Source organism: Anas platyrhynchos, chromosome 9 (genome assembly GCF_047663525.1).
Source record: "Anas platyrhynchos isolate ZD024472 breed Pekin duck chromosome 9, IASCAAS_PekinDuck_T2T, whole genome shotgun sequence".
Classification (NCBI taxonomy): domain Eukaryota; kingdom Metazoa; phylum Chordata; class Aves; order Anseriformes; family Anatidae; genus Anas; species Anas platyrhynchos.
The window spans coordinates 10,013,567-10,025,890 of NC_092595.1; the positions used below are offsets into that span (position 1 = coordinate 10,013,567).

At 51.8% G+C, this 12,324-nt stretch overlaps 1 protein-coding gene and 2 non-coding genes across 3 annotated transcripts; all 3 read left to right on the top strand.

Moving 5' to 3' along the window:
• Positions 1-2,924: 2,924 nt before the first annotated feature.
• On the top strand, positions 2,925-9,829 carry NCL (nucleolin). Its single transcript, XM_027464162.3, has 15 exons — positions 2,925-3,100; positions 3,532-3,642; positions 4,392-4,680; positions 5,015-5,161; positions 5,430-5,612; positions 5,825-5,917; positions 6,152-6,287; positions 6,640-6,776; positions 7,056-7,182; positions 7,408-7,541; positions 7,629-7,764; positions 7,868-8,019; positions 8,447-8,573; positions 8,911-9,143; positions 9,349-9,829. The coding sequence occupies exons 1-15, from the start codon at positions 3,083-3,085 to the stop codon at positions 9,426-9,428; spliced, it is 2,103 nt and encodes a 700-aa protein (XP_027319963.3). The 5' UTR covers positions 2,925-3,082; the 3' UTR covers positions 9,429-9,829.
• Positions 6,012-6,081, top strand: LOC113844645 (small nucleolar RNA SNORD82). Its single transcript, XR_003499359.3, has one exon. It is a non-coding gene; the product is annotated as a small nucleolar RNA SNORD82 (small nucleolar RNA).
• On the top strand, positions 8,080-8,156 carry LOC113844646 (small nucleolar RNA SNORD20). Its single transcript, XR_003499360.1, has one exon. It is a non-coding gene; the product is annotated as a small nucleolar RNA SNORD20 (small nucleolar RNA).
• Positions 9,830-12,324: the final 2,495 nt, after the last annotated feature.

The following is a 12,324-nucleotide window of genomic DNA, read 5'->3' on the forward strand; positions in this document are numbered from 1 at the left end:
CGCACTGACGAGCAGCAAGGGGGGTACTGGGGGGGTCCTATCCTATCACCCCCATCCCAGGAGCCCTTTGGCTACCCCAGGCTCGAGCTGCCGTCCTCCACGTGCCGCCTTGTATTTTTCCCTGCAGTCCAGGCCCTTTTATTTAAGAGCCGTTTGCCCTTCCTGCTGCTTTCAGATGCTTTCTGCTCTGCTTCAAGAGCAATCTCTGGCTCCCTCCAGCTCTCCAGTTGTCCAAACTCCTCCTGGATCCGGCCCCAAACCTCTCTGCTGGGGGTGATTTAAACAACCAGCTGGCACAGATGGAAAAGCAAATGGTTCGAGCTGGATTTCCTTTCTGTTTTCCTGCAGGCAGCGAGTCCAGCTGGCAGCTGCGGGGGAGCTGCAGTGCCCCAGGACGGGGCAAATAGGATGGGAGCTGTACGGGTGTGAATTTTTGGATTTTTCACCCTCGGTGTCACCTGTTTCCACTGGTCGTGGTAGAAACCCACCCCTCCTTGCAGCTCATGCTCATCGGGTGGGTTTTTTATGGGTATCTTTGAGGGGTCTCTGCCCCCGCGTCCCGCTTCCTTGCCCCACAAGCTCAGCATCCCACTGGCACCACGGCTCCGGGGCAGAACAGGGCCTCTGGCCAGAGCTTGTGCAATTTTATTTTGCACATGTGGGTTGGAAGAGGCTGGGGTTAGTGGTGAGACAGCCCCGTGTTTATGGTTTTTCTCCAAAGAACTGCTCGGGACAGGTTTGGGGAGCTCCAGCCCTGCTCAGGGGGGTGAGGATGGGATCCCAACACCCAGCTCTGCTGTGCCAGGGATGCTTTTGGTGACAAAGCCTGGCTGCGCTCACTTCAGGATTTGGGAGGAGGATCTCAAACAATAGGACAGACCAGGCCAAGCAATCTGGCAGCCTTTAAATCCAGCCCCTGGGGGGACCCTGACGGCCTCCAGCCCTTCCAGCACATCCTTTACCACACAGAGGGTTATGGCGATGGCTTAACCCACTATGGTTTGCTTTTTTTTTGGACAGTTTTCAAGCTCCTGGGAGCCCGGGGTGAGTTTCTGGCCACCTGTATGGCCGTGTCCCAGAGAGTCAGAGGCAAGGGGTGCAGGGACCCAAAAAGCCACGCGCCTGCCCCCCTGTCAGAGCCTTGTCAGGAACCACGTTTTACTCCTACCATCCTAAGAAACCCCTTAGAGAGGTTTTCATACACATATGCACTGATATGAGGATTTATTTAAAGTTATCCCAGTCTCAGAAAGGCTTTTCTAGAGGAAATGTGGCATCCCAAGGTCTCCATCCCGAGATGCAGGCACCAGGAGCTCTGCGTGCTGCTCTTCACCCCGGCCCAGCGCCCTGCTTTGGCTGCTCCTGAGCAGCTGGAGGCATCTTCTAGGGTCTCCCAGGGGAAAGGAAGGAGAGCACCTTCCCTTCTCTTTATTTCCATCCTTTTTAGAGCGAATAAATAAATACATGCATATATTCATACCCACAAACATACGTATATATTTTAAATGGCTCCGTTTCAAGCCATGAATCAAATCTTTGGGAGAAATTCAACTTCACGAAGCTAAACCTAGCCATAAACAGCCCTAGGAGGTTATTTATCCCGCTCAGCCTACCTGTGAAAAAAACAAACAAACAAACCTGCTTTTTCCAAGCGACAGCACGCCCAGGGAGCCCATTGTCCTGGACAAGGCAGAAAGTGACAACGGGATGTAAATCCCATTAATGGGCCCTTTATTGGACAGATGCGACATGACTGGGCTATGGCATGGGACAGGGAAGGTAATGAAGGCAAATGGTGCGTGGCCACCAGAGGAACAAATCAAATCAGGGCCTGACAGCGTGCTCTGCGAGCAAATGCCCTCAGCCACCTGGCCCAGAGCCCGCCTGGCCCTATTTAATGCGTTAATCCCAGGCAGAGAAGCACCTAAAATACTTCTACTCCTCGGATGGAGCTGCAAATCCTCCCATTTTGGCCCAATTACTGCCCCGCTGGTGCCGCTCCACAAACTCCTCTCATCGCTGAGGCTCGGGGCGGCGGCAGGGCTGCGGGGCAGGGCGCACCCCAAATTTTTGGGTGCTCGGGGCTGGCTCCTGCAGCACGTGTGGGACCTGCCAGGAGCCCCAGGGGGGGCTGCACGCCCTGTTGGCAGCTGGAGGGGGCACCCAGGGGCCTGGGAACAGCACCGCCAGCGGGTTATTTATCCCCCATCCTCACTGATATTGTGGCGAAACCCTACGGGAGGAGGATTTTTTGGTGGATGAATTAAAAACCATCCATAGGGCAAGCACGGGTTATTCCCCCCCCTGCATTATAGCCCAGGGGGGCAGCACAAGGGGCATTAGGGGGGCAGCACAAGGGAGACCCCAACCCCATCCCATTGGGGATGGATGAATAAAACCCCAAATCCAACTGCTCGCTGCTGGGGGCACAGCCTGGAGGGGGCTGAGCCAGAACCAGGAACAGGGACAAGGACAGGGATGGGGACAGGGATCGGATCCGGACCCGGGACTCGAACCCGGGTCCCCCGCTCCGCAGCCCGCAGCCCCAGCGCCCCCAGCCCCCCCCACCACGTGTCCCGCCGCGCGCCACGTGCTCTCCCCGCTCCCCAGCCCCTCCCACCCCCCTCCGGCCCCCGCCGCCCAATCAGCGCTCAGCCCCCGCGCTTCCCCCGCCTCCCATTGGCTGCCGCCATCCTCCCGTTCCCCCCCCTCCCCTCCCCACGCACACCACCATCCGTAACGCCGCCTCCCGTTGGCCGATGCCACAGCGCCTCCGATTGGCTCAGACCTCCGCGGGGCGGAGGCGCCGATTGGCCGCGCCGCGCAGCTCGCGCTCCGATTGGCTGAGGCGGGGGCGGAGGGGGCGGGGCGAAGCTGAGGGGCGAGGCGAGGCAGCGGAAGGGCCCCGCGCTCGCTCTTTTCCCCGCTGCCGCCGCTCCGGGTCGGCCGCGCTCCGCCGCCGCTCCCGCCCCGCCGCCTCCCCTCGGGTTCTTTCGCCTCTCCCCGTTCCTTTTTTTATCCCCGAGGCAGCCCGGCCGCCGCCGCCGCCCCTGCGCCTCCTCAGGCCGCCGCCGCCGCCATCATGGTGAAGATCGCCAAGGTGAGGCCTGCGCGCGGGGCCTGCCCCAGCGCCGCCATCGCCGCGCTGAGGGGAGCGGGACCGGGAGCGGAGATGGAGGGGGGGGGGGGGGGGATTAAAGCCCCTTGGAGGGGGGGGTCCCGGCGCTGCCTTCCCGCCGCCGGCGGTTTCCAGGCCCCCCCCCAATGCCCTCAGCGGGAAGATGGCGGCGAGGGGAGGGGCGCGCGCGGCGGGAGCGGTTTCAAGCCCCCCCCCTCCTTCCCCCCCCCCCCTTTTTTTTTTTTTTATTATTTCTATTGGGAGGGGGCGCGCGGAGTGGGGGGGGGGGGGAGGCGCGGCCACGTGGGGCGCGCGAGCACGTGCGGGCGCGCGCCCGGGAACGGCCACGTGTTGGCGGTGCATGACGGCTCCGTGTCCCCAACCCCCCCCCTCTCTTTTCTTTTCCCCCCCAGACTCCCAAGAACCAAGTGAAGCAGAAGAAGATGGCCCCGCCGCCCCCCAAAAAGGTGGAGGAGAGCGAGGAGGAGGAGTCCTCCGACCTGGAGGAGAGCAGCGGGGAGGAGGTGAGGGGGCGGCCGCACGTGGTGTGCAGCGGCGGCGGCGGGAGGCTTTCGGGGCGCACGTGGGAGGGTGAATCCGCGTCTGTGAGCGGTTAGCACGCGTGTTTGTTGAGGCTAGGGGGGAAACTGGTAGTCGGGGGGAAAAAACTGGCTAAGTCGGTACTTCCAGAAGTACTACTTGGGATGTTAGAGCTGTGCCTAGTAGTGATGAGCAAAAGGATGATTATTTACTGAAGTAGGGCATCAGCAATAAGTGATTTATCAAGCACGTGTAAGACACAGGACCGTAAACCTCAAGCTTTTGGGTGCTCCTACAGAGATTCATTATAGCTTCAGGCTTTGTTCTTACAGATCTGGCCTGTTAAAAACCTGAAAAGGCTGCTTTTGAGCTTTATTAATTCAACAGAATAGGAAACTGAAGGAAACAATCTAAAGTGTCAGAAGGGTAAGCTTTAGGTCACAGTTGCCATGTGTTTGTCTGCCATGTTGAAGTGCTAGCCACGAGGTGTAGGAGCAAGAATGGACAGAATGGGTAAAGGGAGGAGTGGCGCCGAGAGCATACCTTTTGACTAATTGGGTGTGCAGAGGTAGCAGCTACCTGCTCGCTGCAGCTCCCGTAGTGCCCTTTTCAGGAGTGTGGCTGCAAAGTTCTTCTAGTCTGTCAAGGCACAATGCCAGCGTGGGGTCGTGTTTGTCACTGTGAAATCCCTCCAGCGACAATGTAAATCTAATACTCAATAAATTTCTTTCAGATGGTCCCTCAGAAGAAACAACAAAAAGCAGCAGTCACGCCAGCTAAGAAGGCTGCTACCCCTGCAAAGAAGGCTGCCACTCCTGCGAAAAAGGCAGTTACACCAGCCAAGAAGGCTGTGGCTACTCCAGCTAAAAAGGCTGTTGCTCCATCACCTAAAAAGGCTGCTGTCATAGGTAAAGGAGCAAAAAATGGCAAAAATGCCAAGAAAGAAGAAAGTGAGGAAGACGATGAAGATGAGGAGGATGAAGAAGAGGATGAGGATGAGGAGGATGAAGAGGATGATTCTGGTAAGTGACTCGTGGAATAAATGTCCAACTATAGAGTTAGCCCTATTCAGTAGCTAAATTTAGTTACCTTTGAAATTGAAATTAAGTTCAGCATGACCTAACACCCCAAAGGGGGGATTTCATTGATCGGAGGTAGCAAAGGAGAAAAGTCGGGTGTTCAGTAAATATTGGAGAACTTTCTGTACTGTGGCTGTATTCCATGATGCCCGTGAAGTACCTTCTAATTTCCTGTTTGTTCTCTTCCGAACACTGCCAAAATCTAGTGAAACAAAGAACTTGCCTGAGTTTGAAGGCTGAGTGCTGTGGATAAACACTTACTGTACTGTTGTTGCAGAGGAAGAAGAGGAACCAGCAATGCCTGTGAAGCCTGCAGCCAAAAAGCCCGCGGCAGCTGTACCAGCCAAAAAGCCTGCAGTTGTGCCAGCAAAGCAAGAATCTGAGGAAGAGGAAGACGATGATGAAGATGATGAGGAAGATGAGGGTATGTGGTCCACAATGGATTTAGGAAAATGGTTTCTCTTAGCAAATTTAAAACGTGTTAAACTGATAAACACTGAGAGGAAGCTTGGGGGAAGGGAGGGTTAACTCAATGGATTATTAGTATAACATGACAAAACTTCTTTCCTGAAAACTTACAAGCTTCAGGAGGTATGAAAAAAAATACTTAGTTAACTGATGTATGTTTTTGTTACACTCAAAAGTGACTTGATCTTGAACACACATGAAAGCTCATATGCAATTCATTTCAGAGTCTGAAGATGAGGCCATGGACACCACACCTGTTCCAGTGAAGAAACCTACTCCAGCAAAGGCTGCACCAGTAAAAGCCAAGGCAGAGTCTGAAGATGAGGAAGATGATGAGGAGGATGAAGATGAAGAGGACGAAGATGATGAGGAGGAGGATGAAGATGAGGAAGAAAGCGAGGATGAAAGTGAGTTTAAACGTTAACAAGAACATAACTGTCCATAATAAGAGAGGACATATGAGTAATTGTCCCATTATGGTCTCTAGGGCTGAAGAACAGTTGCTTGTAATGACAAGAGCAGGTCTCATGTATGAATGGTGCAGATGTTAATGCTCCAGCACAGAAGAAGCTGTTTTATTCTTGTACTTCGTCTCAGTGTTCTTTGTTCTCTATCACAGAACCTGTCAAGGAAGCACCTGGAAAGAGGAAGAAAGAAATGGCCAATAAAAGTGCACCAGAGGCCAAGAAAAAGAAAACAGAGAAAACAGAAGGTGGGTGGCATGGGGGCATCAAATGATGCTCACTTAGCTATTAGTGGCCTGCTAGGCATATAATGAGGCTGGGCGTTCAGTGTCTCTTTTTTCCAGCACAAATGATGATTTTAAGGGACTTAATACTGAAGTATGATGTCACTTTTGAGCAGAAGCTGATGTGCTAATGTTGTCCATAGTTTAGTTTCTAATTCTTTCAGTCTGCCTTACACTCATTTGTCTTTTCATTTGAAGCTCCTGCCTCAGCATTTTCACTCTTCATGAAAAATCTGTGCCCCACAAAGGACTATGACGAACTGAAGACTGCCATCAAAGAGTTCTTTGGCAAGAAGAATCTTCAAGTTTCAGAAGTCAGAATTGGCTCTTCCAAGTAAGTTCATCTGTAGAATTTTGCTGCTGCTTTTAGTTGGCAACAACTCATTCAGATAGGTAAATGTGCTGATGCAGCTTCCCTTCAAGATGCTGGGATCACTGTTGGTAGTGTATGGAAGCTGGAAGAGGCACAGTACATGTGCAGTGCTGAGATGGGTATTACACTTGCAGGCTTGCAGCTGTTTCAAGCAGTATATCCCTGAAGGGGGAGCTGCCACTTCAGCACAGAGCTGTTATAGTCACCTCTGCCTTAATTTTCGCTGGTGCTTTAGCTTGACCTATTCCCTCTGGTTCTGTATGTTGTCTGCTACTAGAGAGCAGCTTAAGCAGTAAAGTTGCTTTTCTTTCAGACGATTTGGCTATGTAGACTTCTTATCTGCTGAAGATATGGATAAAGCTCTTCAACTGAATGGAAAGAAGCTGATGGGCTTGGAAATCAAACTGGAAAAAGCAAAAAGCAAGGAAAGTCTTAAAGAAAATAAGAAAGGTATGGCATGCAACTCTGAATACCTGTGTGCATCAAAGAAAGGTTGTCATCGGTCCTTGGAGTGGGCTTGTGGTATTACTGATGGCTGATGTGCTGCTCTTGAAGCACATCTCCCTGGTCTGAGCTCTGTTACAACCAGATGCTCAAACGCTGAAATGGATATGCAAGGGGGGATGGGGAGGAAGGATGGATATGCAAGGGGGAATGGTTCTGTCGTCAGTTTTAGGACCCATGGATTTTGAGCTGATCAGGTGGAAGTAACTTTTTTCCTCTTTGCAGAGAGAGATGCCAGAACGCTGTTCGTGAAGAATCTGCCCTACCGCTTAACCGAAGAGGAAATGAAAAACGTGTTCGAAAATGCAGTAGAAGTCAGAATAGTACTTAACAAGGAAGGGAGCAGCAAAGGGTACGTGTCCAAGGGGACACTGGATATTTGCCGTTTCTTAGACTCTTCGTGTATTTTGAAGAGCTAGTCTGTCTCTTAACTACATTAAAGAATCTGCTGGATTAGATATACTGAAATAATTATTTTTAAGTGTTTTTTTTTTTTTTTTTTTTACATGCTTTTCCCTCTCATTCACTTAATCATTCCTGGAAGAACCTTGGTTCATGTTCTTTTCCTTTGCTGTAGGATGGCCTATGTTGAATTCAAAACAGAAGCTGAGGCAGACAAAGCTCTGGAGGAGAAGCAGGGCACAGAGATCGATGGTCGTGCCATGGTCATTGACTACACCGGTGAGAAGAGCCAACAAGAAAACCAGAAAGGTACATTTCCAGATCTGTGGGATGCATAAAGAGGAAAGGGAGCTTTCTCTCTCCAAACCTGTATGTAAAACACTGTTTCTTTTGTAGGAGGTGGAGAGAGGGAGTCAAAGACCCTGATTGTAAACAACCTCTCATACGCTGCCTCAGAGGAGACTCTCCAAGAACTGTTTAAAAAAGCCTCTTCCATCAAGATGCCACAGAACAACCAGGGCAGGCCTAAAGGGTATGTTTGACTTAAAACTGATTTCTCTGTTGTCATTGTGAATGCCTTACTTCCACTGATGTCCTGTGCTCCCAACCTGACTGAAATCTTCCTCTCCCAACAGGTACGCGTTCGTAGAATTTCCCACAGCTGAGGATGCCAAAGAGGCATTGAATTCCTGTAACAACACAGAAATTGAAGGCAGAGCAATCAGACTGGAATTCAGTTCACCAGCGTGGCAGAAAGGGAACACGAATGCAAGAGGAGGATTTAACCGTAAGTATTTCACGTAAATAAACCTGTGGTACAGAAGTTTTCTATCATAAGTGAGTGTGCTGGATATGATGACTGATTATCTGAGATGATGATGAAACTGTTTCCAAATTCCTCTAGATAGTCAAGTGCTGATCCAGCAGTCTGTCCAGTCAGTATCCATACTGATAAGACGCTATCATTTATTACAGAGGCTGGGGGGGTGAATTTGACAGTACCAAACTGGTCCACATGGGGATGCTCTTAGACAAATAGTCCTGAAAAAGCTTTCCAGGTCATCTTTGGGTGCCTTAGCTGTTCTGGGCTTCCTTTTGAAACCAAACCCTTGAACCACAGGAGCTGTTATTGGAGTCAGTACCAAATCCAGCTTGCATTACTGAGAGGTTGATGGTGGCTTTGCTGAGACGAGCTCTGTATTGTCTTTCCACAGAACAAAGCAAAACATTGTTTGTCAGAGGCCTTTCTGAGGACACAACAGAGGAGACGCTAAGAGAATCATTTGAAGGCTCCATAAGTGCTAGAATAGTCACAGACAGAGACACTGGATCTTCTAAAGGGTACGTTAAGCATGATCTGGGATTCAGGTCCAGTAGCATGCTACTAATAATGAACATCTGACTGCATGTTCACTTCTCAATGAGCTCCTTCCTGCCAACACCTCTGTGGCAGCCTATGGATTCGCACGAGAAGGATATTAACAGTTCAGTACTGGCACACTTGTGACGTGGCTCCATCGGTTGCGACTAGCCACTACTGTTCTACAAGTAACATTTCTGATCCCTGGTTGCAGAAACGCAGTTGTTTCCTAAGCTGTTGCTATCATGTGCCTGTAGGTGGTGCTGCAGTTCTTCAGTTCATGGAGTTTGACCATCTTTCTCTTCATCTGCTGCCTAGGTTTGGGTTTGTGGACTTCAGCTCCCCAGAAGATGCCAAAGCAGCTAAAGAAGCCATGGAGGATGGGGAGATAGACGGAAACAAAGTGACCCTTGATTTTGCCAAGCCAAAGGGCGATTTCCAGCGTGGCGGCGGATTTGGTGGTGGATTTGGCGGCAGAGGTGGTGGCAGAGGAGGCCGAGGAGGCGGAAGAGGTGGATTTGGTGGCAGAGGTGGTGGCAGAGGATTTGGAGGTAAGGAGATGCAAACACCCCTCCTCTAAGGGGCATAGTCAAAAGCTAAGGGCTTATGGTTTGTAGTCACCATGGAGTGCCTGATGTGGATTTGTTTTCAGTCCTGTGCCAAGAGGGGTTTGGAAGGGCAGTGGTACATGTGCAGGGACAGCTGCAGCTCTGCTTCTTGCCCTAATCTCACTTCTTGACCTAATCTCTTCTCTAGGTAGAGGAGGTGGCTTCCGAGGAGGCAGAGGAGGAGGTGGAGATCACAAGCCCCAAGGGAAGAAGATCAAGTTTGAATAAACTTCCCTTTTCCTTTCCCTTCTCCTGCTCTCTGAGACTATCTGAAAGGACTCCGGGGGTTTTTATTCTCCTTTTATCTCGGCGGAGCCTTCGGAGGACATTCCAAGGTGCAAAGGAGTACTGTGAGCCACTTGGAAGAAACAGTTTTCATTTCAAGGAAGAGAGAGCAAGCCCTTTTGACTGCTTGCCCATTCAAGTGAACTTTTTAAAAGAAATGAGCGATAGATGTGGGAATTTACCCCTTGTCTGTGAGTTGTCTTGAATTTATAATGTTTTACCCATGTACAAAAATATTTTTTTTTCCTATAAACTTCGGTAGCATTTTTGCTGTAAAAATGCAGAATGTTTTATCATTTGTGCTTCAGCACCCTGTCTTGGACAGATTAAAGGACCTAAACTGGTTCGTGTTAATTCTGTGACACCTAAAGTAGGCTGGGAGAAATTCTGGCTTCAGCCTTCATTTTAAGGTCGCTAACTTTGCAGACAGCAGCTCATGTCTTGCTTCTGGTTTAGCCTGCAATGACAACTACCAACATATACAGGTTACTCTAAGCATAATCTACTTGCAAGAAGGAATAGGACTAAGACAGAAACCGTGTTCTTTTCCACTTGCTTTTTACTTACTTATTTAAAAAAAAAATGATTTGGTGACTGACTAGCAGGAGCTTGGTGTACTTTCACAGAAAATTCCAACACCAACAGTAGTCTTGCCTCTTGTTTGTCTCTCCAGCTGTGAAGCAGGCTGTTAAAACATGGTGGGGAATGTTCCCCATCCTGTTTTAACTCTGAACAACTGCCCCTCTCCTTGTGTCCCCTCTTGGGCTGGGTAAGTGTGATTGCTTAACAGCTCTGTGGGGGTGAGGAGCTGCCCTCCTGGGCCTCTTTTCCTCCCCCAGGACTTGGCTGGGCTCCTGCTGCAGCAGCTGCTGGCAGACAAAGCTGCTCCTGAGTGACTACAGCACGTGGCTGCAGAGAGCAGAGGGGCAGCTGCTGCTCTGGTCAAGCTGGGGCAGGGCTGCTCACAGCACCCTGTGGCTGTCACCACAGGGCTGCGCAGGCTCAAATAAATGTCACCTCCTGCAAGCTGTGCTGGCAGCCTCTGCCCCTCACCCAAAAATTAGTTGACCTCTTTCCCAGCCAGGGGACAATGACCCTGAGCACAAGACCGTGCTGTGACACCTTGCAGGTGGTGGCAGTCCTGCACCTACCTGCCTTGGCCAAGCTCCTGCAGCCCATTAAATGCTGTTTCTACTTCCTAATTCCCAAAACAAATCATGTGAGAAGGATTTCCTACAGTGCTTTGCACCTTCTTGTCTGGAAAAACTAAGCATGGGAGCAGTGGGTGTATGTAGAAAAGAACTGTCATTAGCAGCTGGAGCCCTGCAAAGCACATGAAAATAAACTTTTTATACTCAACCAGGGCCAAGGCTCGCTTTTTGGCTTCGGTGCTCGCCTTCCCCCCGCTGCCATCAGCCATTTTAGAGGCGGGTCGCTGGCCCCGGCGGCAAATGGTCGGAGGTTGGCGGCGGGGCCGGGCGGCAGAGGGCAGCACCCGCCCGGGAGGAGGCTTTCACCGCCCTGCCTTCAACCCCAAACCTGGATTTCGCTCCGGGACCCTGCCATGGAGCCTCCCCACGCCGCCACCTTGGGTATTTTCTCCCCGCTGGCTCCCCAGGGAGCGGTGCTGCAGCCCTGGGTCATGCTTGAAAGAGGAAAAGCATCCCCAAGCTTGGCTTTTTGCCTTTTTCACACCTGGGGAAGCCCGGGTGGAACAGGACATGGAGCACAGCCCAGCTGGCAGCGTCCTACACGATCCCAGTCCCCTCTGGTCACCTCTCTGCATCCATCATTGGACTGAGCATCCATGGTGGGTGCCAGCCCCAAAAACCCAGCCCCTGACACCCATCACTCTCCTGGCATGGTTTTCCTTCTCTCCACCCCAGCCAACGCCAAACCTGATGTGGGTTTGTCCCTGTGCATGCGGCTCGCTCTGCTTTGGGGTCCCCATTGCCCTGCATGCTCCTAAAGGCAGCGAGCATGGTGCTATGGGGAACACGTGGCCTGGAGAGGGTGACGGGGACAGCGAGGTGGTGATGTCCTGCAGGGCGAGGAGAGGAGGAGGTTTGCCAGGAGCTGAGTGCCCAGACAGCTCTTCCCATGGGGCTGGAGCGTGCCAGGGCGGCCCAAAGTTTGAAATGCAGCTGGAGGAGCGCTTGGAAGACAGAAAATATCCACGGGACCTCGTTAAACACCACAACAGGATCTGCAATGAAGCCACATCAGGGAACTGCAGCCCCATTTGCGCCCGTGGCCCACCACCAGGTTCAGTTCCCAAGCAGCCAGCCCGTCCTGGGGAGGGGGCTAGCAATGACACGGGGCTTGGGTGCTTTTATTTCTTCTCCTTCTTCTTGTAACCTTTATTTAGAAACTAAAAATATTCACCAAATCTACACGGTTTCTCCGTACAGGTCCCGCCAGGTGAAGAGCCAACACTGAAAGATTTCGGCACGCGGCCCCGGCTCTCCGAGCGCCGCCCCCACCTACGGGGCAAGCAGAGAGCCCAAGGAACTATACCCGACATCAGGGACAGAGGTGCCTTTTGGGGAAGCATTTCTGAACCCACGAGAGGATGGGAAACGACCGAGAGGATGGGAAATGACCGCGTGCTCGGTGCCCAGCGGGCACCAACCATGCCCTCGGGCTCTGCCCCGCAGGTGCCCTGGGGCCGCAGCTCCGCCGGGCACGTCGTCAATCAAATGCCAGCCCTGCCACCCAACGGTTTTCCCCTTTTTTTCTGTTTTTTTCCCTTTTTTTCTGGTTTTCCCTCTCCAAAATTTGCAGCTCGTCGGAGCCAACGAGGGGCATTTGCAGAGGGGAAGTGGCGTGGCTTGGCGCG

What these genes read in the sequence shown, in the direction of transcription:
- NCL (XM_027464162.3), top strand. An exon ending in GGATGAAGAGGATGATTCTG is followed by an intron (nt 4,681 to 5,014) that starts GTAAGTGACTCG and finishes CTGTTGTTGCAG; the next exon opens with AGGAAGAAGAGGAACCAGCA. An exon ending in AACCAGGGCAGGCCTAAAGG is followed by an intron (nt 7,765 to 7,867) that starts GTATGTTTGACT and finishes CTCTCCCAACAG; the next exon opens with GTACGCGTTCGTAGAATTTC.